The sequence below is a fragment of the Tricharina praecox genome (genome assembly GCF_024521635.1).
Source record: "Tricharina praecox strain CBS 144465 chromosome Unknown BZA05scaffold_10, whole genome shotgun sequence".
In the NCBI taxonomy this organism is placed as follows: Eukaryota; Fungi; Ascomycota; class Pezizomycetes; order Pezizales; family Pyronemataceae; genus Tricharina; species Tricharina praecox.
Window position 1 is genome coordinate 479,247 of NW_026250412.1, and position 25,665 is coordinate 504,911.

The following is a 25,665-nucleotide window of genomic DNA, read 5'->3' on the forward strand; positions in this document are numbered from 1 at the left end:
GCCCAAAGAGCTTTACACACATAACCCTGCGAAAGCCCCAAAGCGGGTCGTAGCACGGGAAGCGCTGGTGGAGCATGGCTGAGCTGTTTGCTGATGCGAGATGCAACCCAGCAAGTAGATATTCAATTGGCTCTGAAAGGGGTTTTCGATAAATGACCAGAGTAGCGTATTTGCATTTTAAGCTCAAGCTTAAGGCCATACCACTGGGACAAAAAACTAGCAGCATCAGGCGAAGCTCTTCACATAAAATGACTCGGATATTTCCGAACTCGAAAGTTGAAACTAAGAGAAGAACTTGACTTGATTGATGTAATGATACGAGAAAGATGAGAAAGACGAGGAAGAAGACTGCTTATAATGGAAGACGGAGATGAAGCCGGAGACAGAAAATGCGACGATAGCCGTCGCCGGACTGGGCTGAGGGCTGAGGGCTTAAAGAGGCTGATTCTGGTGAGAAGCCAGGGACAATGCTAAGAAGCCACGAAGGCCATGAAGGCTGTATGCGATGCAAAGGGACAGAGAAAAGTGCCAGTGACACCGGAATAGGTAGGCAATAAGACGCACAATGTCAACAATCGGAACAGCACTTTGGGCGTGCTAACAACCAGCCCGTAAGGATGGATGAGTATGATGTCTTCGTGAGTCGTTTGTCCCGGCAACTGTCCGCTTAGGGGTTGAGGAAGAAAGGTGTATCAACGTCGGGAACAAGATTGTCGATGGAGTGTAGGAGGAAATTGGTGATGGTTTATTCCTAGTCTAGGGAAGACGAGGCGATAGGACAAGAACAAACTCGTCCCATAGGCCTACCAGTATGTTCAATTAAGAGGCTGTGATGGTTATATTCACGAGAGTCCGCAGGAAAGTGATCCATTGGCCTCAGGCTGGGGACGTAAAAGTGCTCAGGGACCAGATCTACTTGAATCTCATTGACGTACCACTATTCGCCTATCCATCCTCCCAAGCAATTGCTAACCCGACAGCATTTACGCATGCGAGTTTGTCTTCATGATCTCCTCCTCCACTATCCTAAATCCCTTCATGACACTGCCATACTCCTCCCAAACACCCTCCTTATACGCATCCCCGATCCTAACCGCGTGCGTCTCTTCCTCCCAATATCTATCCACATAATCCTCGAACGCCTCACTCCCCTTCCTCTCCAGCGCCCACGCAGCATAGTAAGACGCACCTAGCGCACACGCATTGCTGCCGATATCCAACTTATATGCACCCTCGAAGCCGCCGAGGACCTCGGCTGTAATACTCATGATAGCCGCGTTCCTGCTCCCACCACCAACAAAGTACAGTCTGCGCGGTTGGGCCTTGTGTCCGTTGTGCGCGTCGGGAGAGAGCAGTGCTTCTGAGCGCATACGCATGGATAGTGCTTGGGACTCGATAATGGCGCGGACGTCATCGTGCGGGAGGTTCCAGCCCTCTTGCGTCTCCTTGATCGTTCCGTCCGTGGCAGAGTAATTGTATCGCCAGGTGCCTTTGTTCGCGCTGGGAATGTTTTCTGGAAGCGGGAAGTAGACGCCGATTTTGGCCGGGTCTGAGGAGGTGGACCGTCCAGCGACTTGCGTCGAGTCCACGGCTTTGCCAAATTCGGCCCAGGACTTGTCAGTGACCCCTTTGGACTTGTTTATTTCGTCTCGTACGCCTTCACGAGCAAGGGCACCGTTGCAGTAGCAGAGCATGAACATGTACAGCCCCTTGGTGGTCGGGTGGTTGAAGAGGTGGTATTCGGTTGAGGGATAGTAGGTGGGAGTGGACATCAGGAGGGTTGTTGATGTGCCCAAGGAGACGATTGCATCCAGAGGCCTCAAAGGAAGTGCAAGAATTGTGGAGGGGTTGTCACCAGTGAAAGGCAGAATTGCACAGTCTGTAAAGTGGATATGTCAGCCTCCAGGTCGTACGTGGCCGTAAGGGAAGAACCCACCAGAACTGAACCCAAAGCGCTCAACAAACCACTTCGAGATACCCCCCAGAATACTGCCCATGTTATGCGCGACATTCCCAAGCTTTGCAGATAATCCCGCCACACCACTTTTGGAGTCTTCGGCGGTGAGGGCAAGCAGTTTCTTGTCCCAACAGTCGCCTTGGATGTCCCAGAGGTTCATTCCGCATACATCGCTGATATCAAGCGGTGCAATGCGTCCAAGGAATAGTGAACACAGGAATGAGGAGACGAGAGAGATGCGTGCAGTCTTTTCGTATACCTCAGGGTTCTGACGGTGGAATTTCTTGATCTGCGGCCCGGTGAAACGCTGCACAACCACAAGTCAGCCGGAAACTGGCCGGGAACGCTGGAGAAACGTGACTGACATGATGCGCCTTCGAGCCCGTAATCCGTGCTAGTGCTTCACCGCCACCAGTGGCTTCCTCAAATTGCTCACACTCCTTCTGCGTGCTGTGATCTTGCCAGTTCGGACTCCAAGGGTGTGTGAAAGCTCCATCCTTCAGTTGGTCGACGAGGGACGCCTTGGGATCGAGCGACGCAAGAATCTCCTCCGCTTTTTCTGACCAGTATCTGTCCCGCTTTTAGCAAGGGTCGTATGACGGGGTAGATTCGCCATACACACTGCCATGCTGTTGTCCAGCACCAGAAATACCCTTAACGGAAGAAAAGTCGAAGCCGCTCGCCTTCATCTGAGTGAGGAGGATATCGAGCGCCTCAATCCACATGGCAACTGGTGCGTAAACCTCGTGGTCTACCTCGTTCTTGTGGACCCCGCCATGAACGCCATAGTGGGGCGTGTCTTTGTCAAAGAGGATAGCTTCCTCGTGGACTGGCTTGAGGTCGGCGGTCACAGCAAGACCTGTTCGGGACGTCAGAACAAGACTCAACTTACTCCGATGCGGGGTTCGTACACTTCAAACCAGAGGAGGAGAGGTCGAATCCGATGTATGTTGCGGGCATAGCTGGAGCTTGGACAATCAGGGACAATGGAAGAGATTTATTTGGTGAAAATTGTGCAACGGTATGAGCGACAGAGATCCTGGAAGAATAGATAGACAGACGGATGGTAGAAACATCGCAGTCGTGATGCACCTTTTGTACCTGCTTCTGCTGCCGTTTGATTTTCGATGGCGGTGGGAGTGCTCTAGTTTGGCTATTGTGAAAGCTCCCACTTTATCCGCGCATTTATCCGTCGCGTATCTACGGTTGTCTAGATGGGTGCTCCGCCAACTCGGGGAAAGACACGGCTGGATAGCTGGATGAATTGGATTGCTATACCAAAGAATTTGGCTGCAGATTTTCTTCGGGCATTTGTGGGCCGTGGCTCCAGTGCGGAGTAGATTAAAAACTCGGAAATCTGGAGGATATCCGGATCCACGGACGTATGGGTACCCTGTGGACTGTGAGTGAATTGAGGCCTGGTAGATGCTGTGCAAAGGCCTCATCATCACTGTGAGCTCACATGTAGACTCCTAGGGTATTTGGGCAGTGTCTTTAAGCAGCGGGGAGACATCTCTGGAGTTGCATGGCACAAAGGTTGCATGTAACTGTTGTTGAGGATTGGCTCTGAGTCCTCGCTTGAGTCGAGGCTTATTGCGGCTCATTGCTACGAGACGTCACCACCTCACGACGCAAGACACAACAACACTCCAATCCCCGTGACCTCCAGCTCGACAAGTCGGAGCTCACCCGTGTGCAACAACCCACCCTCGGAGACGGAGAGATTCACTACTTCAATTATCGATTGATTCTACTTCTCAGGCTGAATGGCTTTCGATCCGGCGTCCTTCAACCCAGCTGCGGGGTTTCCCGACTTCGCCGACTTGTCGCCCATATTCCATGTCGAACAGGTCCAATTGCAGTTCCAAGTGGCTGCTGATTTTGCTGCTGTTCAGGTCGCGAACAATGTCATCATTCTAGCTCTTGTTTCCGGAAGGCTTCTGCGCATCGATCTGGCAAATCCGCAAGACGTAGATGGTAGGGAGCATACCTCTCGGAGCTCTGTGAGGTTGTCGCGACTGACGGTTCGTTGTCAGACATCGACCTCCCAAAGAAAGCATCCGAAGTCGGCACCATTCGAAAGGTCTTTCTCGATCCTACAGCCTCACACCTCATAATATCCACGAGCCACGGCGAAAACTTCTATCTACACTCACGCTCAACGAAGCCGCGCCATCTCTCGCGATTAAAGTCGGTACATATCGAGTGCATTGCATGGTCACCGGCGCTTCCTTCAACGTCCACGCGCGAGATCTTGGTCGGTGCACAAGATGGAAGTGTGTATGAAACCTACATCGAGGGAGTGGAAGAAAGCTTTATGCGGCGGGAAGAGAAATACTCCAAGCTCGTGTACAAGACGGCGGATGGGTCGCCTGTGACTGGACTGTGGGTGGATATGCTACCAGGCAAGCCGGACCTACGCAGGGTGATTCTCACAACACCGAGCTCCATCATGCATTGGGTTGGCCGGATACAACGGTACGGACATGCGGACATCGCGTCTATCTTTGCAAAGTTCTTTGATTCCGAGGGTCCTAGTAAGCTCCAACAAGCTTCATTTTAAGTCAAAATATCTTGGGGGCTGAACGATGGTTAGGTGTCGAGGATTTCAGGGATAGTTCTTCGCCATACAGCATGCTTTCGATATCGCCCGAGTCCACGGACGAAGACGATCCTGCGCGTATATACGCTTGGCTGACTGCCGCTGGTGTTTACCATGGGAAGCTCCTTACCCAGCCTAGTAGCCCTGAACTTGGTACACATGTGTTTTCCACCTCAAAACTATTCTCGAAGGCGGCAATACCCACCATGAAATCACCCATAACTTCGATAGCTCTGACGGAATACCATGTGCTTATTCTCTGCGGAACGGATATATATGCGGTCAACCGACTGGACGACTCCATTGCCTTCCAGGAAGCAATTGTGGATCCTGGTACCAAAGTACTCGGTCTTTGCTCAGACGTCAAAAAGTCCACGTTCTGGGTCTTCACCACGGCAGAGATCTTTGAAGTGGTTGTGTCGGATGAAGACAGAGACGTGTGGAAAATATACCTGGCAGAAAAATCTTTCGATGCTGCGATGAGATTTGCTAGATTGCCGACTCAGAAGGACCAGGTCGCCGTGGCTCATGGAGACCACCTCGTCGCCCATGGAAAGTATGTGGAGGCAGCCGGTGTGTATGGGAGGAGTAGCAAGAGTTTCGAAGAAGTTGCTCTTACGTTCTTGGAGAACGGGGAGCAGGACGCTCTGAGGACGTATCTATTGGAGAAACTCGTGACCTTAAAGCCATCTGTGAGTCCATCTGGTAAGATCTCCTCGTTGAAAATTCTAATACTATTGCAGTCTTCAATGCAGCGGATCATGGTGGCCAGTTGGCTTGTTGAGGTGTTTATGTCCCGGCTCAATTCACTTGAGGACCAGCTCTCTACTATCACCTCACATGCCCACGCGTCACAGACATCATCAGACGCCATCGCAGCTCAGCTCGCAAATGTCAAGGAGGAATACCGGCAGTTTGTGAATAAGTACAAAGGCGATCTGGACCGCAAGACCACATATGAGATCATATCTTCGCACGGGCGACAGCACGAGTTGCTCCACTATGCGAATAGCATCAACGATTACAGCTACGTGCTAGCTTACTGGGTGCAAAGAGAGAAGTGGCTCGAGGGATTGGATGTGCTGAAACGCCAGACCGATCCTGAGATGTTTTACAAGTATTCGAGCGTCTTGATGGCCAATGTTCCCATGGAGACTGTGGACATCCTGATGCGGCAATCCAACCTGAAGCCAAGAAATCTGATACCCGCACTGCTGAACTACAACAAGTTCACGAATGTTCCCCTAAACCAGGTATGTTGCGTATGAAATTCTTGGTGTAATGATGGGTGTTGACAGTATGAAGAACCAAGCAGTCCGTTACCTCCTCTACGTAATCCACCAGCTGGGTAGCGAGGATGCCGCCGTACATAATACCCTCATCAGCATCTACGCGTCACATCTTTCGCAGGACGAGCAGCAACTGTTGCAATACCTCGAGGCACACACCGGCGACTCGCAGTACGACTCAGACTTCGCGTTGAGATTGTGCATCCAACACGGCCATGTGCAAAGCTGCGTGCACATCTACTCGAGCATGGGGCAATACGCCGACGCGGTCGAACTGGCACTGAAGCACGGAAATGTCGAGCTAGCGAGCATCGTTGCAGATAGACCAGAAGATGATCCTGTGTTGCGCAAGAAGCTGTGGTTGTCAGTGGCAAAGAAGGTCATTGCGAAGTCGGACAGCACCAAGAAGTTTGTGTGCCCTTCTATCTTTTTACAGCGATTACTAACCGAAGGCTACCTGCAGCGCCATTGAGTTCTTACGGCGATGCGAGCTTCTCAAGATTGAAGATCTGATACCCTTTTTCCCAGATTTTGTAGTGATCGATGATTTCAAGGAAGAAATTTGCACCGCTTTGGAGGACTATAGCCACAACATAGACCAACTAAAGAAGGAAATGGACGAATCTGCTCGGACGGCGGAACATATTCGGGGTGACATCGCGTCGCTCGACCGAAGGTATGCGATTGTCGAGCCGGGCGAGCGGTGTTATGTCTGTCAATACCCGTTGTTGTCGCGTCAGTTCTTCGTCTTCCCCTGTCAACATGCATTCCATGGCGACTGCTTGACGACGGAGGTTGTTAGACACTCTGGCGTCGGCAAAAGCCGAAGGATCGAAGACCTGCAGAACGGCATTCAACGCGGACTGGTCACAGGGAGGAAGAGGGAAAAAGCAGTAGAAGATCTTGACAATCTTGTTGCATCCGAATGGTGAGTCCTTCCTATTGCTGATGGAGCGGGGAACCTAAAGGCTAACTATATACGCTACCTGCAGCATCCTGTGCAGTGAGTTTGCTATCAAGAGGATCGATGAGCCGTTTGTCCTTCCTACAGATGATCTCGCAGAGTGGGCAGTTTGAGCGGTGACGGAATTTATGTTGTTGTACGCTGTACGTAGTCAGGATATCCATGGAGCATAGTGATGATTTAGGCATTGGCGGGCGTTATGAGAGCTTGGATTTACTCTTGATTGAGGTTGCCGACGCTACTCCAAGTCCTGCAAGCGAGTGACGGTGATGTGTATGGCTCGTCTCTTATCGTGCATGTGTCCGGCGTCCTCAATTAGTGCTTCGCTCGCGTCCCAGCCACACAGAGCGGGAAGAGTCCGCGTTTGGTCCCCTGCCTGACCACAGGTGCACGAACTCGACGAATTGGAAAGCTGGCTGAGAGCAGGGTCTCTTTTTCGAGGAGATCCCTTGGACAGCACGCAATCCAACTTGCCAAGATTTCCCTTGCTTAGATTTTTTTCCATGCACACTACCCCGCCAGTCCCCCCGCCGCCCCTTTATCTTTGTCTCCCACCCGCCATTCTCTCCCTCCGTCCTCCATCTCTCCCTCCCATCCCTTAGACATCTTCTCATTTCCACCTACGAGTCGAGTTCTAAGCAAAATGGTTCAATCGTAAGTCAATTGAGCCCCACTGTGATGATTGAGTTGGATTCGCTGACAGTTTGAACAGATCAGTCCTCGGGTTCCCCCGCATGGGAGGTCAGTTTACCGTTTACCGGAGTGCAATGTTTGCTGGGGATGTCGGAGGATGAAGTTGCTAACTCAATTCCTTTTCCACAGCCAACCGTGAGCTCAAGAAGGCCACTGAAGCTTACTGGTCCGGAAAGATCTCTCAGGAGTCTTTGATCGAGACCGGAAAGACCCTCCGTGCTGCTCACTGGAAGCTCCAGAAGGATGCCGGTGCCGACATCATTGCCAGCAACGACTTTTCGTTCTACGACCAGGTCCTTGACCACATCCAGATGTTCAACGTAAGCCCTTCACCGCTCAATTGACCTCCTTGACTCAATTCGCTGACTGGGTGGATGATAGGCTGTCCCCGAGAGGTACCGCAAGTACGACCTCAACGCTCTTGACGAGTTCTTCGCCATGGGTCGTGGTCTGCAGCGTGCTGCCACTGAGACGACTGCTGCTGTCGATGTTACTGCTTTGGTAAGTTGCTTCCGGGGTTTGTGCAGCTGTGTTGGACTCAATGAGTTACCCCACCGGCTGGTCTTGCCACAAACAGAAATATTAATGGCGCTGTTCTGTACTATAGGAGATGGTGAAATGGTTTGACAGCAACTACCACTACGTCCGTCCTACTCTCCTGGACGGTCAGACTTTCACCCTGTCTGCCGACCCCAAGCCCGTCCGCGACTTCCTTGAGGCCAAGGCCCAGGGTATCGTCACACGCCCCGTCATCCTCGGACCCGTCTCTTTCCTCCACCTCGGAAAGCCTGACCGTGGTGCCTCTGTCGACCCCATCACCCTCCTCGACGCTCTCCTGCCCGTCTACGAGCAGCTCTTGATCAAGTTGGCCGAGGCTGGTGCCGAGACTGTCCAGATCGACGAGCCTGTCCTGGTTCTCGACCTTCCCCAGAAGAGCAAGGATGCTTTTGGCCCCGCCTACGAGAAGTTCGCTGCTCTCGGAAGCAAGATCCCCAAGCTCGTCTTGGCCACCTACTTCGGTGACATCGTCCACAACCTAGACGTTCTCCCCAAGACCACTGCCGGTGTCCACGTCGACCTTGTTCGTGCTCCCGCGCAGCTCGAGGAGGTCATCAAGACCCTCGGATCTAGCCAGGTCCTCTCCGTTGGTGTTGTTGATGGACGTAACATCTGGAAGACCAACTTCCAGACCGCCATTGCCACTGTCCAGAAGGCCGTCCAGGCCCTCGGCGCTGAGCGTGTCATCGTTGCCACCTCTTCTTCCCTCCTCCACACTCCCCACACCCTCTCTTCCGAGAAGAACCTTCCCACCGAGGTTGCCGACTGGTTCTCTTTCGCCGCCGAGAAGGCCAAGGAGGTCACCACCATTGCCAAGGCTGTCACCGCTGGCCCCGCTGAGCTCAAGGCTGAGCTCGAGGCCAACGCTGCCTCCATGAAGGCCCGTGCCACATCCAGCCGCACCAACGACCCCGCCGTCAAGGAGCGTCAGTCCAAGATCACCCCCGAGATGTACAACCGCAAGTCTGCTTTCCCCGAGCGTATCGCCTCCCAGCAGGCTCACCTCAACCTCCCCCTCTTTCCCACCACCACCATCGGTTCTTTCCCCCAGACTAAGGAAATCCGTATCAACCGTCAGAAGTTCACCAAGGGTGACATCACTGCCGAGCAGTACGAGAAGTTCATCGAGCAGGAGATCGAGCTCGTCGTCCGCGAGCAGGAGGCTCTTGGCCTCGATGTTCTCGTCCACGGAGAGCCCGAGCGTAACGACATGGTTCAGTACTTCGGTGAGCGCCTGAACGGTTACGTCTTCACTACCCACGCCTGGGTCCAGTCCTACGGATCCCGTTGCGTGCGTCCCCCGATCGTTGTCGGTGACATCTCGCGCCCTGCTCCCATGACCGTCAAGGAGTCCAAGTACGCCGCCTCGATCACCGACCGCCCCATGAAGGGTATGCTCACTGGTCCCATCACCTGTCTGCGGTGGTCGTTCCCCCGTGACGACGTTCACCAGTCCGTCCAGGCCGAGCAGCTCGCTCTTGCCCTCCGTGACGAGGTTGTTGACCTCGAGGCTGCTGGTGTCAAGGTCATCCAGGTTGACGAGCCTGCTCTCCGTGAGGGACTTCCCCTGAGGAAGGGTGCCGAGCGTGAGGCGTACCTCGACTGGGCCGTCAAGTCGTTCCGTCTTGCCACCACCGGTGTCGAGAACAACACTCAGATCCACTCGCACTTCTGCTACTCTGAGTTCCAGGACTTCTTCCACGCCATCACTGCGCTCGACGCCGATGTTCTCTCGATTGAGAACTCCAAGTCGGACGCTAAGCTCCTCAAGGTCTTCGAGGACGAGGCTTACCCCCGTCACATCGGCCCCGGTGTCTACGACATCCACTCTCCCCGTGTTCCCTCAGAGGAGGAGATCAAGACCCGCATCGAGGAGATGTTAACCTACCTCAAGCCTGAGCAGCTGTGGATCGACCCCGACTGTGGTCTTAAAACCCGTCAATGGGCCGAGACCCGTGCCGCTCTGAAGAACATGGTCTCTGCTGCCAAGTTCTTCCGTGAGAAGCACTCCAAGGCTTAATTTGTCGGTTCCTTGTGTTTTTCACGATTTTAATTTGTAGCATCTCTAGGATAGGGGTTGTGAGGTAGGAAGGATTCAACATCGGCGTTTTGTGGTGCAAAAAGTCCAACTTTTATTGCGGATTTCGATTTCTTTTCATTTTCATTTCAGGGTATGGGTTGGAAAAGGGTTTTCTCGTCTGGGTGCATTTCGATCTCTTCGGTTCAGCCATTGTTACCATCAACTGGTAAACACTCTGATAACTTGTAATAGTTATCCTGAAGAATAATACAACAATTGTTCTTCCTTCGTACGCTCGTGCTGCATGTCTAGCATGCTCGTGTTTGTGCTGTGATGTGTCTCCCTTCTGACCTTGACCTCCTTCACCCCAGATTTGGCCAGTCGTTCAACAGCTTGACCACCTGCGGCACCTCCAAATGATCCCGAGTATTCGCCATCCGATGGCACCACTCCAGTTTCTGATCCACCCACAGGAACTCCCCACCATTCTATGCAAGTGTATATCGCATCAGCACCCATCCCACCCATGCCACCCACTCCCTCCCTCCCTATGTATATAGGTTCTCATCAACCACTCACCCTGGCAAAGTTCCCGCCACTAAACACGCCGCCTTTCAGGCCACCGACAACACCGTTCCAGATCCCGGTCAACACGGGTGTGGTGATGTACTCTGGCTTCTTTGCGCCGAGCCCGAACGACTTGTGCATCCCCAGCGCGCTGTACACCGCCCCGCTCGGGTCGCTGTAGATGTCCCATGGCGCCCCCAGATCGGCTTTGTACCCGGCGATCTGCGACGGCGAGCCGCACCCGATTATTATCAGCTTCTTGCCATGCGCGGCCAGTGCAGAGGGGGATAGTAAGGGCGCGGAGATGAGGGTGCGGATGTAGCTGTGGGGTGTTAGTCCAAGGGGAGAGTGGTGGGGGAGGGGAGGCGGGGGGGAGAGGGAGGGGGAGGGGGACTCTTGACAGTTGCCGCAGTAGAAGTGTCGGATGAAGATGGTCAGTATGTAGTCTGGCTGGCCTGTGGTCAGCAGCTGCGGCAAAGTTGTGGCCGCCCCCGTGTGGTCGTAGACGTTCAGCTTGGAGAGCTTTTGGAGCGCTGTGGCGGGTGGTAGGGCGTCGGAGGTCAGTGTGGTGGACATTTTGTGCGCGCGGAGGCAGGTTTGCGTGTGGTGACGAGGGGGAGGTGGACGAAGTTCTTGTGTTATCGTCGGCGACGGACGGTGACGCTGACGCTGACCGAGACGCTGGCCGAGACGGGGCCGCGGTTGTTTCATCTTCGATGGTGGTACATACAAAGGTGGGTATGTCAGCGCTGACGTGAAGCAGCCCCTCAGGGCCTCAGCTGGATCTGAGACTGGGGAACTGGGGATCCGCGATTCACGTGGGATAGGTGCCATGGCATAGATATCTGGAGAATTATATTGCCGGAATGTCGGGTGCCGCCGATGTCAGAGGCCGGCACGGTACGCAAGCAGCCGTGCTATCTATCTAGCGATTCTAGCCTGCTTCGATTCACGTGTAGTTATAGTAGAGTGTCGGATCCTCTGCCCAGTGCCCAGTGCCATAGCCTCACTCCCTGCTGCCCATCCATCCTCCGCGCGATCTTCCCCGCCACAAAGCTTCGCCATCTCGCCATCGCATCAGCTCTACTCGGGCCGGCGGGGTTCCGAAGCATACTCTGGAGGAAGGAGACATTGGGCAGGCGGAGCAGCGTTCCGGTACCGGGCAAAGCCCCAGAAACCAGAATACCTACTGTAGGAGCCCATGGGTTCGGGAGCAGGATGAAGTATGGAACTCATTATTTCCAAGGAGGAGGAGCAGGGAACCTTCCACGACGCCTAACAGAATTAGATATCGGAATCCGCAATTCTCCATGCTCCGTTCTCGAAGACCGCGCAATCGCACGTCTCCCGAGTCCTTACACGTGCTTGGCGCCACTATCCAATCCAAGTCTCCCACTTCACCGCGTCACTGGCATTCCATTCGTGACAGGGGTGGCTGGCTGGCTGGCTGGCTGGATAATCGAAGACACCTGTTTTCGATCGCTCTGTCTGAGAAAAACCTTGGACGGAACGGAAACGAGAAATAGAGTATCTAACTACTTGCTGCGGCCTGCCTGCTTGCTGTTCTCTTCTCCTCCTTCTCTCCCGTACCTCTCATCGCCCGCGCGAAATCCTCACAAACCCCCCTCCCACCACCGCCAGCAAGCCCGCGCAAGCGACACGCACGAATCGAAACAAGCCTAAACGTAGCTCGCCACCTAGCCTCCACCTCCACCCCTACATATGTCCACCGCGCCGTTTGCCTCTCCGTCATCACCGGCTGCGGCCTTCGCCGGGCAAGCCCGCGGAGCGCGGCCGCGCCGCCCATCGTTTACAGAGTCGTACATGAACTCGCGGGCGCCGCTGGGGGCGCTCGCGGCAACGGGCGACGCAATCGGCAGTGCGCCGTCGCTGGCAGACCTGCGGCGGCACAGTGTTGAGCGTCGGAGGAGCTCGGGCGCCGCGAGGCGCGCAAGCTCCGTTAGTGCCCTTGGGACGTCCGCGAGTCCGCCTATTGCTGAGAGGAGGAGTGAAGATACTCGTGGGGTGGGTGGGCTTGTTGTTGTTGCTGCGGTGGAGGGGGGTGGGGTGCAGCTGGGGGAGGGTGTGGAGAAGCGTAATGGTGTCGGGAATGGGGAGGTGGAGAGTGGTGATGATGACGATGACGAAAAACCCGGCTGGTGGGCGGTCACAGTCAGCGGCCTCAAGGCGTTCTGGAAGTTTTTCAAAACGTGGACGGGATTCTTCGTGACGATTTACATGCTCAACGGTACGTACATCCCCCCCCCCATCCCCCCCCCAGCACTAACGCAGCAACACAGTAATCGCCTGGGGCGGCATGCTCTTCCTCCTTCTCTGCAACGCCTCACCCGCAATGTGCCACCCAACCTGCAACGACCTGCAGTCACCACGGCGGATCTGGATCGAAATCACCTCTCAAATCCTGAACACGCTGTTCTGCCTGACGGGGTTCGGGCTGATCCCGTGGCGCTTCCGCGACCTGTTCCACCTGCTCAACTGGCGCCTCAAGGGTAACAAGATGGGCTACATCAAGCTGCAGGAGATAAACCAGGACTGGTACCGGCCCAAGGCTTCCACTGCCTCTGCCGCCGCGCAGGACGAGGAGGGGGCCGCGCAGGACGGGGAGGAGGAAGAGGAGGAAACCCTGACCGGCCAACATGCGCCCCCCACCGGCAGCTGGAAGCTCGACTACGTCATCTGGCTGTACGTCTGGAATACGTTCTTCCAGGCGTGTCTGAGCGGGTTCATGTGGGGGATGAACCGGTATGACCGCCCGAGCTGGAGCACGGGGTTGTTTGTCGCGCTGTCGTTTATTGTGGCCGGGTTGGCGGGCGGACAGGTGTGGTGGGAGACCAGGAAGGTCAAGAAGATTGAGGGAGACCGGAAGAAGGAGGAGAAGAAGAAGGCGTTGAAGGAGGAGAAGAGGGAGAAGGAGAAGGCGAGGGCTAGGGCTGAGTAGATGATTTGATACCCACCTGGGAAGTACACATGCGTTTTTGGTGTTTTTGGTTGGCATGGTGGCATTGTGGCATTGTGGCATGGCATGGCATGTGGGATGCAACAGCGATGATACCGATTGTAATTCTAGTTTTCCTATTCTTCTGTGTCTTTTCTATGTCTTTTTTGTGTCTTTTTTTTGTTCTGCGGGTGTTGGGATGGTACATACATATGGGGTTCAAGAGAGATGGGTTTTTGGTCCGGATACCGAGTTCGTTCTCCGTATATCACTCGTGCATACACGTAAAATCACGATACTGCGCGCGTTGGGAGCTCAGGAAACGGGAATAAAGGAGGAGGGCGCTGAAGTCGGGGAGCCGGGATCACTCCCGCTGTTCCTCGCCACACTATGTACGGTATCTTTCATGGCATCTCCTGATGGAGAGGCAGGAGCGGAATGTATCTTTTCCCAGCATTATTTCCCTAGTGCGTTCTACATATACACGTATCGATGCCAGATGAGGCAGGCCATGGCGGAGGATAAGTAGCTGGGGGAAGCTAAATCGGCCCGCTTGACGAAAGTTGAGCTGGAGTCTGGACAGTGGACATGGAAACCGAAACGGAGTGTGTATATTGCCATGATCTAGCCACATCTCAGGCCGCATGCGATCAATGATTAAACAAACCCCCCCAAAAAGGCCCACTGCTTGCGGCGTAGATGGCAGGACATCATTAACGGAGTCCAAGTGCCTGCGTTCGATGCTCCAATCTCAATCCCGATATCTCACTCGTGCCCCAGTCCCAATCTCAGTCCAATCCCAGTCTCAGTCCCGTCCAGTCAATCATTTCCAGCGTTCATTCCATACTTAGGTGTTACTTAGGTATTACTTAGGTGCTACTTAGGTGCTACTTTACTTTACTTTACTTACAAAAAAATCCACGGCATGAGCTGAGCAGGTATCAATATCAATCAATCAACAATCAATCAATCAATCAATCAATCAATCAATCAATCAATCAATAAAACACACCATTCGCATAAAAGAACCGACTTTAGAAATCAAATACAACACAAAGAATTATATCCCTATTTACGCCAACGGGGACAGAAAGAAAAGAAGAAAAAAAAAGAAAAAAGCGCACACCGTCGTCCAATCTTCTTACAACCCCCCACCCTAATCACCACTCCACGCATCCACGCATCTAAAACATACCAAACTTCTTCTTCTTCTTCTTCTTGTCCTCCTCGTAGTACGGACGGTTAGGCTTATGATGCACGGTGAGCCCGCCCATCTCCTTTACTGGGGGCGCATGGGCTTGCGGTGCCGGTGTCGCTGGTGCAGCAGGTCTATGGACAGGCTGTGGTGGCGGTGGTGGCGCAGGCTTTGGGATTACCGGATCGGGGTCCGTGAGATGCTTCGGTACCGTCTTTACCGGGACATCGGCCGGCATCTTGAGTTTGTCCCGCGATTCGGATAAGCCCTGGAGTTGCGAGAGGAAGGAATTGGGTGATATCATGTGGCTGGTGCCGAGGAATACGTCACGGAGAGAGGCGCGGGACATTTCGTAGCAGACGCGCGCTTCCGAGAAGGTTGCGCCGCCGGCCATGAATACAATCACACGTTGGCGGGGCTCGATGATGGAGTTGCGGGATTTGGCGGCCCAGGTGGGTTTGGCGGAGCGGAGGGATTGGGAACCCGAGTCGGTGGAGCTTCCGGTACTCATAGATACTAGTTCGGGCTTGATGTAGGGGAAGATCAAGGGGTCCAGAACGCCAGATTTGTGGTCCTCGAGCATCTGCTTCATCGCGGTTGCGTACCGTGAGAAGTCGTTGGGCTCTTCGTCGGCTCCGGGTAGAGGCCGGGGTTTCCGGAACCTGTTGCGGTTGGGTGTGGGATCTTTCAGAGGTTTGGTGATGCGGGCGCCGAGGAGGTGGAGGGAGCGGACCACGCGCTCGTCAATGCGCCGTAGGACCGAGTGGAAGATCAGCTTCTGAAGGTCGCCTTCCAGCAGGCCGTCTTTGAAGAGTAAGTAGAGTATTATCAAACGTAATCGCTCAGGAGGTCTTAGATGCAGTTAGCAAGTGAGCATTGCTGCGATCGCAACAGAGAGCTTACCCTAGAGCCGGATCATCCAGGAGTCGGACAAGAGTATCGGCAGCATTTCGTGGTGGACGACCGGTTTCATCCAGTCCAGTCGAGAGTGACTATTCACAACGTAAGTGACAGACCATGATGGAGACACTCGATTATCAAGAAGATACCTGTTCTAAAAGCGCAACCTCCGGCAACTTCTTCGTTTCAAACTGACCCATACATTCCTGGGCCATAGTCAAATGTAACGAGTACATATCCTTCTGACCCTGGTATTGCGGCAAGCTAGCCATCATATCCCTGATGGCGTACAGACTTGTCGACGACTGGCTGTCGACGAAGTTCTTGTTGTCTCCCAAAAACTTATCAAAGTCGGCCATCAGCTGGTCGATGGTATCCTTCATGTGTTGATGCCTGTTGGCAACCCAGACCTGGTCCTCGTCGCTGATGGTCATCTCCTTCTCCTCCGACTCCCCCGTCGAGGTCGTTATGTCCACCTTGTACGTGATCGTATCCCCTTCCTTGATGTCGAGAAGATCCTGTGCCATGGCCTGATACGTAAACTCGTGCAGGAATGGCGCATACAGGTCCATGGATCTGTCTACGATGAACAACACACCACGTGGGCGATTTCCCGCGGGTGGCGGGAACTCCGGGTGTCTCTTTGTGTATTCGTCCAGCTCTTCCTGGACATTCTTTGCCAAAATCTCCGACAGTACGCGTGCCTCGTGCAACATAAACCCCGGAGGTCGGTAGTATCGGATTGTGGGATACTCTCCGAGCGATACACACGCACACACGATCTTACGCGCCATGTCGGCGAGATGCTGCGACACCAAGCCCCGACACTCCGGGTGGTATAGGTTGAAGAATGAGGTGGACTCGCGCATGGTAAAGAGATGGGACTCGCGGGGGAAGAAATCGATCGAGAGGACACGTTCGCCGCGTATGAAACCACGAGCTGGGGAATTGAGGATTTGCTGCCGCAACTGATTATCGAGCTCTGTGTCGTGCCATTAGCACTAACCTCGAGCTCCCCCTCCCCTCAAATCCCGTATGCATACCAGAAGTCCACAACAGATGCGCAGCAGTGTACCGTGGCCGTTCCCGCGCAAAGTCGGAGATCAGGCACTTCACCGAGAAATCGTCTGGCGTGAGGATATAGATACATTCCATGGGCTGTGGCACGCGCTTCTCCTCGATCTTCCTCACCTCTGTTGATCCCGCCCGACATCCATCAGCACTCTTTGCCAACACTCGACGACAGTAGCGGCGGCGTACGTACCCGACACTTTCTCGTCCAAAATATGGTGCTCCTCCATCACATTCGTCAACAGCCTGTAGCTCTTTTCGTCGGTGACGACACATCGCCACTATCCACACTCGTTAGTATGGCAAGGAGAATGTCGAGGGCAGGTTGGGTAGGTAATGCGGACCGTATTCGGGGGGTTTGTAGTCCGTATGGCCTCAATGACAGCTGAGGAAAGGCACCATTAGTTTGACAGATTCCCAGGGGAGGGTGGGGGATCTTCAAGGTATGTCGTACCGTTCTTCTGGATCTCTAATAGAGAGACCATGGTTTCGGAATCTTGTGCTCTCTCTTGCCGACGAGGAAGGGGAGGAGAGCTTCTCTAGCGAACAAAGAGCTTGTGAGGGGGCGGTAAGAGTTCGTGGATCTGTCGTTGGGGAAAGCAGCTCCACTGAGGGGTTCCGAGGTTCTGGGCGAGAGGAAGGGTAGGAGGGGGTCGTAAAAGGATACGGGATGGGATTATCGTTACAGGAGCAGGCAGACAAGGTGAGTAAGGAATAGGACACTAGTAGTGTAGAGTAGAGTGCTCCAGCCAATTAGAGTAGGTCACAAGCAGATCTCCGTTGAGTTGACGCCAAGATTATTCTGAGAGCCGCTGGGATGAAACGGAGGAACCCAGTAATAGAGAGAGGAATGAGATATTCTATATATCATGTATGATATCAATATTTCATGATTGATTGATCAACCTAAAGCGATTCTAGAGTTCTCTGAAGCGTTCCAAACGTGGAGAACACGCGGAGAGGATAATGTTTCTATTTAGGTTCTGGCCATTGCATTGTTCTCACCTGATACTATGGATCAGCCGCTCGCTGGCATGGCCGCGGAAACGTATCGATTTCAGCCCGCGAATCCACGGCCATTTAAGTGAAACGGCGAATGACGTTTACAACCCATTCCGCATCTCCCCCATACGTGTTAGAGTCCACTCAAAAATACGAATTGGATCAATTGATATCAAACAGCGGAAGAGAGTACCGAGTCGGCGATACCCAGTGGCCAATGGCCATCTTGCCAGTGGGGACCGCTGAGAATGTCTTGGGCCGACGAGTTCCGATCATTTCAAGAGCACAGCAGTTTCAGATGCTATCCACACGTTTGTATCTAACAGTTCAAGCTAATTGACATAGCGAAACGGTAGAAGCCCAGCCCACTTCTCCATTATTTTTTGTTGCTAAGAACAAAAAGAAAAGCCCTTCATCGCCCATCATCATTAACGCTACACTTAAAGGCCGTATTACATCCTAATGTAGTTCTCCACACCCATTTTCCTATGAAACTCCCCAAATTCCGCTCGCTCACTCGCGATTCTATGCGAAGGGTTGATCCGCCGCGCAAAGGATTTTCATGCTTTAAGCAGTCAAGACACGAAGCCTATGTTAATCTATCAGTTCATCTGGAAATCAAAAGCAGCGCGGACGCTTATATCCCTTCATACTGCCAGCCAGCCAAACAGGCGGGGCACGGAAGAGTAGTCGTCTGAGGGATTTGAAACTTACGTGTTGGTGTGGCCCAAACCACCTCTCCAGCCCTGGACGGCAATGACAGTGCTGCCGCCCTCCAAGATACCCAGACCCTTAGCTTTGTCCATGCCCCACTTCAACCGCTTGTCAACATCCTCCTGCCAGATAACATTGTTGAAATCGGGCTTCTGCTCGGGGTAGTGGAAGGGGTACACGCCACGCGACAAGTGCGAGTAGCGGGCAGCAGCGGCGTTGCGAGTGACCATAATGATCGGGCAGGTCGGGCTGTACTTGGAGATAAGACGAGCAGTCATACCACTAGGTGCGCCAGATCATCAGCCATGGAACTCAGTATTTGGGGAGGACAAATGAACTCACGAAGTGGAGAGCACAATGATGGCACCAGCTCTCTGCTCCATACTGGCACTAACAGCAGCGATGGCGCAAGTCTCGGGGGTGCCGGTAGGGCGGGAGACCAGCGAGCGGAGCTCGTTGAACAGAGGGGCGTAGGGAATGGCGGTCTCGGCCAACAAGCAGGTCTCGTGCATCATCGACACGGACTCGATGGGGTAGTTGCCCTTGGCGGTCTCTCCGGACAACATGACACAATCCGCACCATCGAGAACGGCGTTTCCTACGTCAGAAACCTCGGCCCGAGTGGGACGGGGGTTGTAGGTCATCGACTCGAGCATCTGAGTGGCACAGATGATGGGCTTTCCGGCCAAGTTGCACTTCGCGATCATCATCTTCTGCGCAATGAACACCTGCGCCGGGGGAATCTCGATACCGAGATCACCACGGGCAACCATAACACCGTCAGTCTGCTTGAGAATCTCGTCGAAGTTGTTAACACCCTGCTGGTTCTCGATCTTGGCGATGATCTGGATATCCTTTCCGTCCTCACCGAGGACCTCACGGATGGCAGCAATGTCGGATCCCTTGCGGATGAACGAAGCGAAGACCATGTCGACCTTGTTCTTGACACCGAATCGGAGATCGGCCTTGTCCTTCTCGGACAGAGGAGGAAGGTCGACATCGGTCTTGGGAAGGTTAACACCCTTCTTGGAAGAGATCTTTCCGTTGTTCAAGCACTTGACCTTGATGGTCTTCTCATCAACGACCTCCAAGACCTGGAAAGACAGAACACCATCGTCAACGTAGATGATGCGGCCAGCCTCGATGACCTTGGTGATGTTCTTGTAATCGACGTACCTGCGGTCGTCAGCGCGGTACTACAGCGTAGAGGAGAACCAGCAGTATCAAGCTTACATGATCTTGTCGTCGCAAGTGGTGGCATATTGGTCGTCGGTGGAGATAATCATTTCCGTGCCAGCGGAAATGGGAAAATCTTCATCACCCTTGGTGTTTCCAGTACGGATCTCGGGTCCTTTCTGTGCAGCCGTCAGCATACGAGTTCGCCGAATAGCGAACCACGGAATTGGGTAGCACTCACAGTGTCCAGAGCAATGGCAACGGGACGTCCTTGGTACTCCTTCTCGGCCTGGTGAGTGTTGTCGATAACGCTTTGGTGGTACTAGACGATCGGAGCTCTCGTCAGCCACAACATCCAGGAGGTATGACGCAGGGTGGGAAGTAGCGGCAAGCTAGGCGTAAAGGGGAATATCGAGATGCATCCCCCACCATAAGCTCACTACTACCCCGCAGCCCTCAAAACCACGACAAAGCAGAGCAGAACATTGCAATGAAGGAGGATCAAGTAAATACCTCGTAAGAACCGTGAGAAAAGTTCATACGGACGATGTTCAGTCCAGCTATTGCATAACATGATGAGCGAACCGGATCCAAATCGTGCGCCAGCTACTACCAGGAGTCTGCGAGCTGATGGATACCTTGACGGAGCTTGTTAATCATCTCCACGGAGTTAGTCTTGGGACCTATTCACGATGCGCTGTCAGCAAATGGATACACAAACACATATATCCAACGGTGCACGGAGAACGGCGCAGGTATGAGCCCGGAAGAAGGGAAAGCGGGGTGGGTGGTAGCATACCAATCGTGCAGATGATGGACGTCCGCCTGTAGTTGTTCTTAGGGCGGTTGTCGACATTGAGCCTGCTCAACCACTCGTAGTGGGTGCTAACGTTCTCGTTGGCGTAGGACATGATGGCGGTGGTAGGAGGGATGTAGGAGGGCGAAGAGGATGTGTGAGGAGGGTGAAGAGAAGGAGAAGGAAGAGGAAGAGAGAGAAGTTGGGGATGGAGGGTGGCGGAGGAGGAGGAGGTGATGGTGGGAGAGATTGACTTTTTTTCTTTGGCGGGCGATATGAGGGGTTCCTTTTAGCTCCCAAGATGGTGCTATGGTCATGTTTGTTGTTTTGAGAAATATATGCGCTAGTTGTCATGGCGGCTTCATCTGTGTCTTCTCCCGCAGCAACGAGGGCTCGATAACTACGGCTGACGTCGTGTCCGGCCATCTGGCCTAGTTTCGTTTCCTCTCGCCTCATGGCCACACACAGCTTCTATCCAGTCCGTCGACAAATCGGCATGCTTACCCCCACCACGGTGAGGAGAGTATAAGACATTCTATTCCACCGTGTAGATCTCATGCCTCTATCTGCCGAGTCTTGCGGTGCGTATTTTGTAACAGATACCAAACGCCAGACCAGACCAGCGCGAAGAAATAAAACACCATCAAGGATATCTAATTCCTAAAAGCAGTGTGTAAGCCGCAGGCGGCGCCCTATCCAACTAGTCCTGATGCATCATCGGCGAGCTCCATCAGCTAGACCGTGGGACATCTAAAAAATCCCCAAGAACGGCGAGAAAGAAAAAAAAAATCCAAGGTGCAGAAAATTTACGTACATTTTCCGAAAAAGAAGGAAAGGTGTGGGGACAACATCTTGTTGAGGAAAACCCAGTCTTCAGTTACACACGGGCTCACAGGACTGGCTGTTTGACAACGACCGTCTCATGGCCGACCTAATTAGCGACAGATAAGGAACCCCTCCCCGGCCGCCACGGCTCTCGCGCCACCCGCGGATGCAACTCCGAGTTTGAAACTTCAAGTTCATCCCCGCCTCGGCGAGCACCACCAATCCCCGACCCCCGACCCCGCCGTACGCGTGTCCGATGTCTCGGGCTTTCAAGATAGTTCCTGCATGATGGGGGTGATGAGTATGTAAAGTCATCGCGGCCAGCGGACCAGCATCCGGAAAAAAATCCTCGCAGAACGGGCAGCAAATGGCCGGAGAGTGTGTAACCGCAGAGCACTGGACAGAAGGTTGACGACACTTGGCACGGCCGGTCACTCTACCTACGGAAGGCTCGAGCGGTGTTAGCCCAAAGGGTTGACCTCGGAACTCAAATACATCTATTCCCAGTAGTAATGGCTCCTCTAAGAGGGGGTGGAAAGGTCTTGAGATGCATGTGTGATGCCCAGTGAGGTCACAACACAATTTTTGCAATGATACGAGTGATCATACGTGACTGTCGGTCGTCGGCTTCAGCATCCGCTGTAGATCCTCAACTCTACACAGGCCGTTGACATGAACAAGTCCAAAAGTATAGCAAAACCACTGATTATCATGCAAGCCTCACCCACTACCGTGGTCCCTTCATACGGCCAGCCCTACATAGAGTAGGTCGGTGGAGTGTCTCGGTCCCCATCACTCCGAAGCCTAAGCCGACGTCAACTCAGCCCTACGATCTACCGCCAGGTAAGATACGCCAGGTACGGTCGATCCGCCTCAGGGTATCCGGACAACTAGGAAAGCTTATTTGTTTGTGGGGAAAGTTTCTGTTTGGCTGTTCATGGGGCCAGGCGAACGTTAACAGTTTCGGAAATCGGGCATCGGGATCCTCGGGAACGTTCGGCTGACGATGGCCTGCTATCCGTCGAACCGGGAAAACTATACCACTCGCTTGCGGCCGCTAGATTGGCGATTCTCGGATCTCTTGTGCCTGTTCGCCATACGTGATGACGGGAAAGCTGTTTTACATGTGTTTATCATATGCCCTAGTGGCCACTGGTGCTGATACTTGATCCGCCTTTGCTGCAGATGACGGCCTGCCCAGTGAAGAATCAAGATGTGTGCATGCTCCAGATTCAAGTTACGACCCTCTTCGTGATTACCCAGCTATAATATACACATCTCCTTCCAATCTCCAATGAGAAGCCGTCGGCCAGTCCAATTCGCTCCAAACCCCGTAAGTAAAAAAACATGTCAAGTACTTTAGCGGAAAAAATTCAGTCTATCACCTCCGTTCATTCCAGCTCTTTAACAACCGCATGCAATATTTCCTCCGAGTTCTTGAATCTTGCACGCGGATCCTTCGCAACCCTCTGCCACACCTCACCATGCCGTGGCTCGGTGATCGAGAGTTTAACCAGCACATCCGCGCGCTTCTCCTCACTGCCGTGTTGGGCCAAGAACTTCCAGTACCACGCCCAGGTGTCGCCATAGTCCGGGTCCACGAGGATTGCCTTCTCAAACCAGTTCATAGCCTTGGGAAGCTTTCGTTCCGCCCAGAAGTTGCGGGCAACGGCGACATAGAGGATGGGATCGTTGCCAACTTTCTCGATAGCTTCGACTAGTCGTGGGCGACGGTGGGTGCGCGCTTCAAGATACCATACACTCTCCGCCCATAGAAGTCCGCTGTGCGGGCACTCTTGCAGAGCCTTTGCCATGAGCGTCTTTGCTTGTGTGGGGTTGTTGCCGCGGCGCTCGATGCGGACGGATTCGCACCAGAGCTCGGGGCATTTGGGCACGGCGAGGCGAGCGCGGTCGAGGATGGAACGGGCGCGGACTAAAACACCGGCTTTTTCTTCGAGACGCGCAAGGAGGAGCCATAGTGGTGCCGACTTGGGACAGGTTTTGGTACCGGCGTTGTAGGCTTCTCGAGCAGGTGGGAGTTTGTTCTCGGATTCATATATTTGGCCTTTCATCATCCATAGCTTGTCAGCTTTGGGATAGAGTTGTAGACCCTCGTTGACAAGTTCGAGGGCGGCGTCGGTGTTGCCCTGTTGTCGTTCGAACGCCACGCTCTTGATCCATACTCTGTCGGTACCTGCTTCCCGTCGTGCCGTGGCGAGGAGTGTTCGTGCAGCCTCATGTTGTTGGTTCTCCGCCTCGAGTTTGACGGCGGCAAGCCAGATGTCTTCGTTGTTGGGGTTCTGGCTGAATGCCTTCCCGAGGACGACACGGGCGCCGTCGATTTCACCGGCTTGCCACTTCTCCTTAGCGAGCATCATCCACAGGATCTCGCTCTGTGGACACGCCTCGACTGCTTTTTCGAGAAGACTCCACAGCGCTTCCTTCGTACCGTGGTTCTTCTCCAATTCTGCGGCGGCGCGCCAGATGCTCTTTTTGGTGTAGAAGACTCGCAGAGCATAGGCGTAGATTGCTCGTGCAGTTTCGTATCTGCCGCGGGAGATGCTGGCTTCGGCGTCATCCATCCAGATCTTTTTACGGCCGTCGTCTTCTTCCAATTGCCAGCCAAGGGTTTCACGGATGATGGAATGACAGGTTTCCACCGCTCCCTCTTCTTCGCATTTCTCAGCTTCCTTAATCCAGTCCTCACGGGACAACATGGCTTCCACACGCGCGAGTGCTTGGACGGCACGTTTCATAACGTTGATCTTGTTCGCATTGCCTTGCTGCTCCTGGAGTCTTGCGGCGGCCAACCAAATCTCATGGCTTGTTGGGATGGCTTTGCGGGCTTTGTTGAGGACGGCCTGCGCATTCTCAAATGTCTCCAAACGGGCCAATGCCAGCCACAACTCCACACTCAGAGGGATAAGTTCCACCGCACGAGCCAGCAGGATCTTAGCATCATTCGGATCTGCCTCCAGTTTGACTGCCTCCTTCCACAGCATTACCGACTGCGGAATGATATCCAGCGCCTTTCTGATGACCTTCTTTTTCGCTCTGGGATCAGTTTCCAGCTTCATAGCTTCCACCCACAATCGCACCGCCTTCGGGTTGTGTTTCACCGCATTTGCTGCAATGATTTTGGCGTTATGGACTTCATTCAATCGCATCGCTTCTAGCCACACATCCTCATTCTTGGGACAATGTTCGCAACCACGCTGCATGATCGTCCGCGCAGCCACCATCTTTCCCGCCACCTCCTCCAATCTCGCAGCGGCAATCCAGCCCGGTCCATGCTTGGGGTTGGTACGGATAACACTCTCCAACAGTTCGCGTACACGTTTGATGTCGCCGATCTGCTCAGCGCTCTGCGTAGTATTCCGTGACAAGCTGGTGAGATATCCCTTGGGGTCGATATTGGTCGAGCCTGATGCTGAATCGCTCGTGCTCGTCCCAGATATACTCCGATCCAGCCTCGCCTCGAGCACCTTCGTCTTCGCCTTTCCAATGTTGACGAAATTCGTCATCGTACCATCGACCTGATCTTGACTCGCCGAGGAAGGCGCTCCATCCTCTTGTACGGATGTCTCGAACTCCGATCCACTGACTGCACCGGCAAGCACCGAGTCTGGTGTAGGATAGAATTTCTGTCGCATGGCTTGCCTTGCGCGGCGATTCCGACCAGTCAAATCTCCAACCTCCGGTAGATTCGCCCACTCGTCGTCGCTGACGGTGGACAGCGCTCGCTTCAAGTCGGCAAACTGCTGCTGAATCTTCGGGTTCATCGCTTCGTATTCCTCTCGCTCGGCCTTTTCTCTCAGCTCCCTAACGCGCCGCAAAAAATCTCGTCGGTAAACGTATTCCATCTAAAGTAAAGATCACACACAGACGGGATAAACAAAGTACCGTAGAAATGGTATAGTGGGGGAGGTAGTACCTTTGAGTTTTCCGCCGCTTCTCCATTTTCTCGTCGACCGTTTGGTATATCCTATCGGCCTCGTCGTCGTCTTCATCGTACGCGCCGCCGGCAAACAGCCCGACTTCATTCTCAGGATCTTGGAAGCGGGGGTCGTCGTCGTCGTCATCGTCCTTTTTCTTGTCGGCGCCGTAGGCAGTGGGAGGCGCGAGACCTTGAGCTTCCGCCCGCCGTGCGAGAGCTGCCTTGATTGCCTCTTCCGACGGTCCTTCCCGTGCAGGGCCGATATCGGATCGGGTGGTGAAGCCGGTGGCACCACGGCCCAATCCGGCGACGTAGTTTGCCGGCGCTTCTTGCTCGAGGAAGTTGCGTTTCGACATTGATGGGTGTTTCGGGGGTGTTGTTGGATCTTTCACGCGAAGAGCTGGAAACTGGTGACACGCGGAGATGGCGGGTTCAAGAGGGTT

The 25,665-nt window shown here is 53.8% G+C and overlaps 9 protein-coding genes across 9 annotated transcripts; 3 read left to right on the top strand and 6 right to left on the bottom strand.

The window, feature by feature from the left end:
* Positions 1 to 898: 898 nt before the first annotated feature.
* BZA05DRAFT_28934 (xylulose kinase) lies at positions 899 to 3,102 on the bottom strand. The gene is made up of 5 exons (XM_051480313.1): positions 2,869 to 3,102; positions 2,576 to 2,816; positions 2,323 to 2,527; positions 1,937 to 2,264; positions 899 to 1,879 (listed from the first exon to the last, which is right to left on the bottom strand). Exons 1-5 carry the CDS (start codon positions 2,915 to 2,917, stop codon positions 984 to 986), a joined length of 1,719 nt encoding a protein of 572 aa, XP_051340021.1. The 5' UTR covers positions 2,918 to 3,102; the 3' UTR covers positions 899 to 983.
* BZA05DRAFT_28920 (uncharacterized protein) lies at positions 2,867 to 3,627 on the bottom strand. Its single transcript, XM_051480311.1, has one exon. The coding sequence runs from the start codon at positions 3,403 to 3,405 to the stop codon at positions 2,935 to 2,937; it is 471 nt and encodes a 156-aa protein (XP_051340022.1). The 5' UTR covers positions 3,406 to 3,627; the 3' UTR covers positions 2,867 to 2,934.
* Positions 3,501 to 7,023, top strand: BZA05DRAFT_396018 (Pep3/Vps18/deep orange family-domain-containing protein). The gene is made up of 7 exons (XM_051483495.1): positions 3,501 to 3,934; positions 3,994 to 4,494; positions 4,554 to 5,251; positions 5,303 to 5,812; positions 5,865 to 6,256; positions 6,312 to 6,776; positions 6,841 to 7,023. The coding sequence occupies exons 1-7, from the start codon at positions 3,724 to 3,726 to the stop codon at positions 6,923 to 6,925; spliced, it is 2,862 nt and encodes a 953-aa protein (XP_051340023.1). The 5' UTR covers positions 3,501 to 3,723; the 3' UTR covers positions 6,926 to 7,023.
* A 271-nt stretch (positions 7,024 to 7,294) lies between these two features.
* On the top strand, positions 7,295 to 10,357 carry BZA05DRAFT_352484 (cobalamin-independent synthase). Its single transcript, XM_051481321.1, has 5 exons — positions 7,295 to 7,466; positions 7,525 to 7,553; positions 7,635 to 7,825; positions 7,887 to 8,006; positions 8,113 to 10,357. Exons 1-5 carry the CDS (start codon positions 7,456 to 7,458, stop codon positions 10,081 to 10,083), a joined length of 2,322 nt encoding a protein of 773 aa, XP_051340024.1. The 5' UTR covers positions 7,295 to 7,455; the 3' UTR covers positions 10,084 to 10,357.
* On the bottom strand, positions 10,358 to 11,567 carry BZA05DRAFT_396021 (uncharacterized protein). The gene is made up of 3 exons (XM_051483496.1): positions 11,045 to 11,567; positions 10,663 to 10,972; positions 10,358 to 10,571 (listed from the first exon to the last, which is right to left on the bottom strand). The coding sequence occupies exons 1-3, from the start codon at positions 11,482 to 11,484 to the stop codon at positions 10,446 to 10,448; spliced, it is 876 nt and encodes a 291-aa protein (XP_051340025.1). The 5' UTR covers positions 11,485 to 11,567; the 3' UTR covers positions 10,358 to 10,445.
* A 556-nt stretch (positions 11,568 to 12,123) lies between these two features.
* BZA05DRAFT_429929 (uncharacterized protein) lies at positions 12,124 to 14,043 on the top strand. Its single transcript, XM_051486144.1, has 2 exons — positions 12,124 to 12,898; positions 12,951 to 14,043. The coding sequence occupies exons 1-2, from the start codon at positions 12,373 to 12,375 to the stop codon at positions 13,607 to 13,609; spliced, it is 1,185 nt and encodes a 394-aa protein (XP_051340026.1). The 5' UTR covers positions 12,124 to 12,372; the 3' UTR covers positions 13,610 to 14,043.
* Positions 14,044 to 14,489: 446 nt separating this feature from the next.
* Positions 14,490 to 17,568, bottom strand: BZA05DRAFT_372601 (Sec1 family protein). The gene is made up of 8 exons (XM_051481709.1): positions 17,227 to 17,568; positions 17,117 to 17,157; positions 16,966 to 17,053; positions 16,745 to 16,894; positions 15,851 to 16,683; positions 15,705 to 15,793; positions 14,586 to 15,652; positions 14,490 to 14,565 (listed from the first exon to the last, which is right to left on the bottom strand). Exons 1-7 carry the CDS (start codon positions 17,255 to 17,257, stop codon positions 14,791 to 14,793), a joined length of 2,094 nt encoding a protein of 697 aa, XP_051340027.1. The 5' UTR covers positions 17,258 to 17,568; the 3' UTR covers positions 14,490 to 14,565; positions 14,586 to 14,790.
* Positions 17,569 to 18,062: 494 nt separating this feature from the next.
* BZA05DRAFT_396029 (pyruvate kinase) lies at positions 18,063 to 20,946 on the bottom strand. The gene is made up of 8 exons (XM_051483497.1): positions 20,464 to 20,946; positions 20,303 to 20,347; positions 20,178 to 20,224; positions 19,906 to 19,986; positions 19,722 to 19,843; positions 18,831 to 19,664; positions 18,489 to 18,770; positions 18,063 to 18,363 (listed from the first exon to the last, which is right to left on the bottom strand). Exons 1-8 carry the CDS (start codon positions 20,573 to 20,575, stop codon positions 18,342 to 18,344), a joined length of 1,545 nt encoding a protein of 514 aa, XP_051340028.1. The 5' UTR covers positions 20,576 to 20,946; the 3' UTR covers positions 18,063 to 18,341.
* Positions 20,947 to 22,424: 1,478 nt separating this feature from the next.
* On the bottom strand, positions 22,425 to 25,663 carry BZA05DRAFT_396032 (putative Pre-mRNA-splicing factor prp1). The gene is made up of 2 exons (XM_051483498.1): positions 25,220 to 25,663; positions 22,425 to 25,107 (listed from the first exon to the last, which is right to left on the bottom strand). The coding sequence occupies exons 1-2, from the start codon at positions 25,576 to 25,578 to the stop codon at positions 22,677 to 22,679; spliced, it is 2,790 nt and encodes a 929-aa protein (XP_051340029.1). The 5' UTR covers positions 25,579 to 25,663; the 3' UTR covers positions 22,425 to 22,676.
* Positions 25,664 to 25,665: the final 2 nt, after the last annotated feature.

Coding starts and splice junctions, on each gene's coding strand:
- BZA05DRAFT_28934 (XM_051480313.1), bottom strand. CDS start 2,917: ATGCCCGCAACATACATCGGATTCGACCTCTCCTCCTCTGGTTTGAAG. Junction 2,817..2,868: donor CTCCTCCTCTGGTTTGAAGT/GTACGAACCCCG, acceptor CGTCCCGAACAG/GTCTTGCTGTGACCGCCGAC. Junction 1,880..1,936: donor GCGCTTTGGGTTCAGTTCTG/GTGGGTTCTTCC, acceptor TCCACTTTACAG/ACTGTGCAATTCTGCCTTTC.
- BZA05DRAFT_28920 (XM_051480311.1), bottom strand. CDS start 3,405: ATGATGAGGCCTTTGCACAGCATCTACCAGGCCTCAATTCACTCACAG.
- BZA05DRAFT_396018 (XM_051483495.1), top strand. CDS start 3,724: ATGGCTTTCGATCCGGCGTCCTTCAACCCAGCTGCGGGGTTTCCCGAC. Junction 4,495..4,553: donor CTTTGATTCCGAGGGTCCTA/GTAAGCTCCAAC, acceptor AACGATGGTTAG/GTGTCGAGGATTTCAGGGAT. Junction 6,257..6,311: donor AAGTCGGACAGCACCAAGAA/GTTTGTGTGCCC, acceptor GGCTACCTGCAG/CGCCATTGAGTTCTTACGGC.
- BZA05DRAFT_352484 (XM_051481321.1), top strand. Junction 7,554..7,634: donor CGGGTTCCCCCGCATGGGAG/GTCAGTTTACCG, acceptor CCTTTTCCACAG/CCAACCGTGAGCTCAAGAAG. Junction 8,007..8,112: donor CTGTCGATGTTACTGCTTTG/GTAAGTTGCTTC, acceptor TCTGTACTATAG/GAGATGGTGAAATGGTTTGA.
- BZA05DRAFT_396021 (XM_051483496.1), bottom strand. CDS start 11,484: ATGGCACCTATCCCACGTGAATCGCGGATCCCCAGTTCCCCAGTCTCA. Junction 10,973..11,044: donor TACTGCGGCAACTGTCAAGA/GTCCCCCTCCCC, acceptor AACACCCCACAG/CTACATCCGCACCCTCATCT. Junction 10,572..10,662: donor GTGGCGGGAACTTTGCCAGG/GTGAGTGGTTGA, acceptor ACACTTGCATAG/AATGGTGGGGAGTTCCTGTG.
- BZA05DRAFT_429929 (XM_051486144.1), top strand. CDS start 12,373: ATGTCCACCGCGCCGTTTGCCTCTCCGTCATCACCGGCTGCGGCCTTC. Junction 12,899..12,950: donor GACGATTTACATGCTCAACG/GTACGTACATCC, acceptor GCAGCAACACAG/TAATCGCCTGGGGCGGCATG.
- BZA05DRAFT_372601 (XM_051481709.1), bottom strand. CDS start 17,257: ATGGTCTCTCTATTAGAGATCCAGAAGAACG. Junction 17,158..17,226: donor ATTAGAGATCCAGAAGAACG/GTACGACATACC, acceptor GCCTTTCCTCAG/CTGTCATTGAGGCCATACGG. Junction 17,054..17,116: donor CTACAAACCCCCCGAATACG/GTCCGCATTACC, acceptor GAGTGTGGATAG/TGGCGATGTGTCGTCACCGA.
- BZA05DRAFT_396029 (XM_051483497.1), bottom strand. CDS start 20,575: ATGTCCTACGCCAACGAGAACGTTAGCACCCACTACGAGTGGTTGAGC. Junction 20,225..20,302: donor GATTAACAAGCTCCGTCAAG/GTATCCATCAGC, acceptor GTTATGCAATAG/CTGGACTGAACATCGTCCGT. Junction 18,771..18,830: donor ATCATTGTGCTCTCCACTTC/GTGAGTTCATTT, acceptor TGGCGCACCTAG/TGGTATGACTGCTCGTCTTA.
- BZA05DRAFT_396032 (XM_051483498.1), bottom strand. CDS start 25,578: ATGTCGAAACGCAACTTCCTCGAGCAAGAAGCGCCGGCAAACTACGTC. Junction 25,108..25,219: donor AAGCGGCGGAAAACTCAAAG/GTACTACCTCCC, acceptor GCGGCGCGTTAG/GGAGCTGAGAGAAAAGGCCG.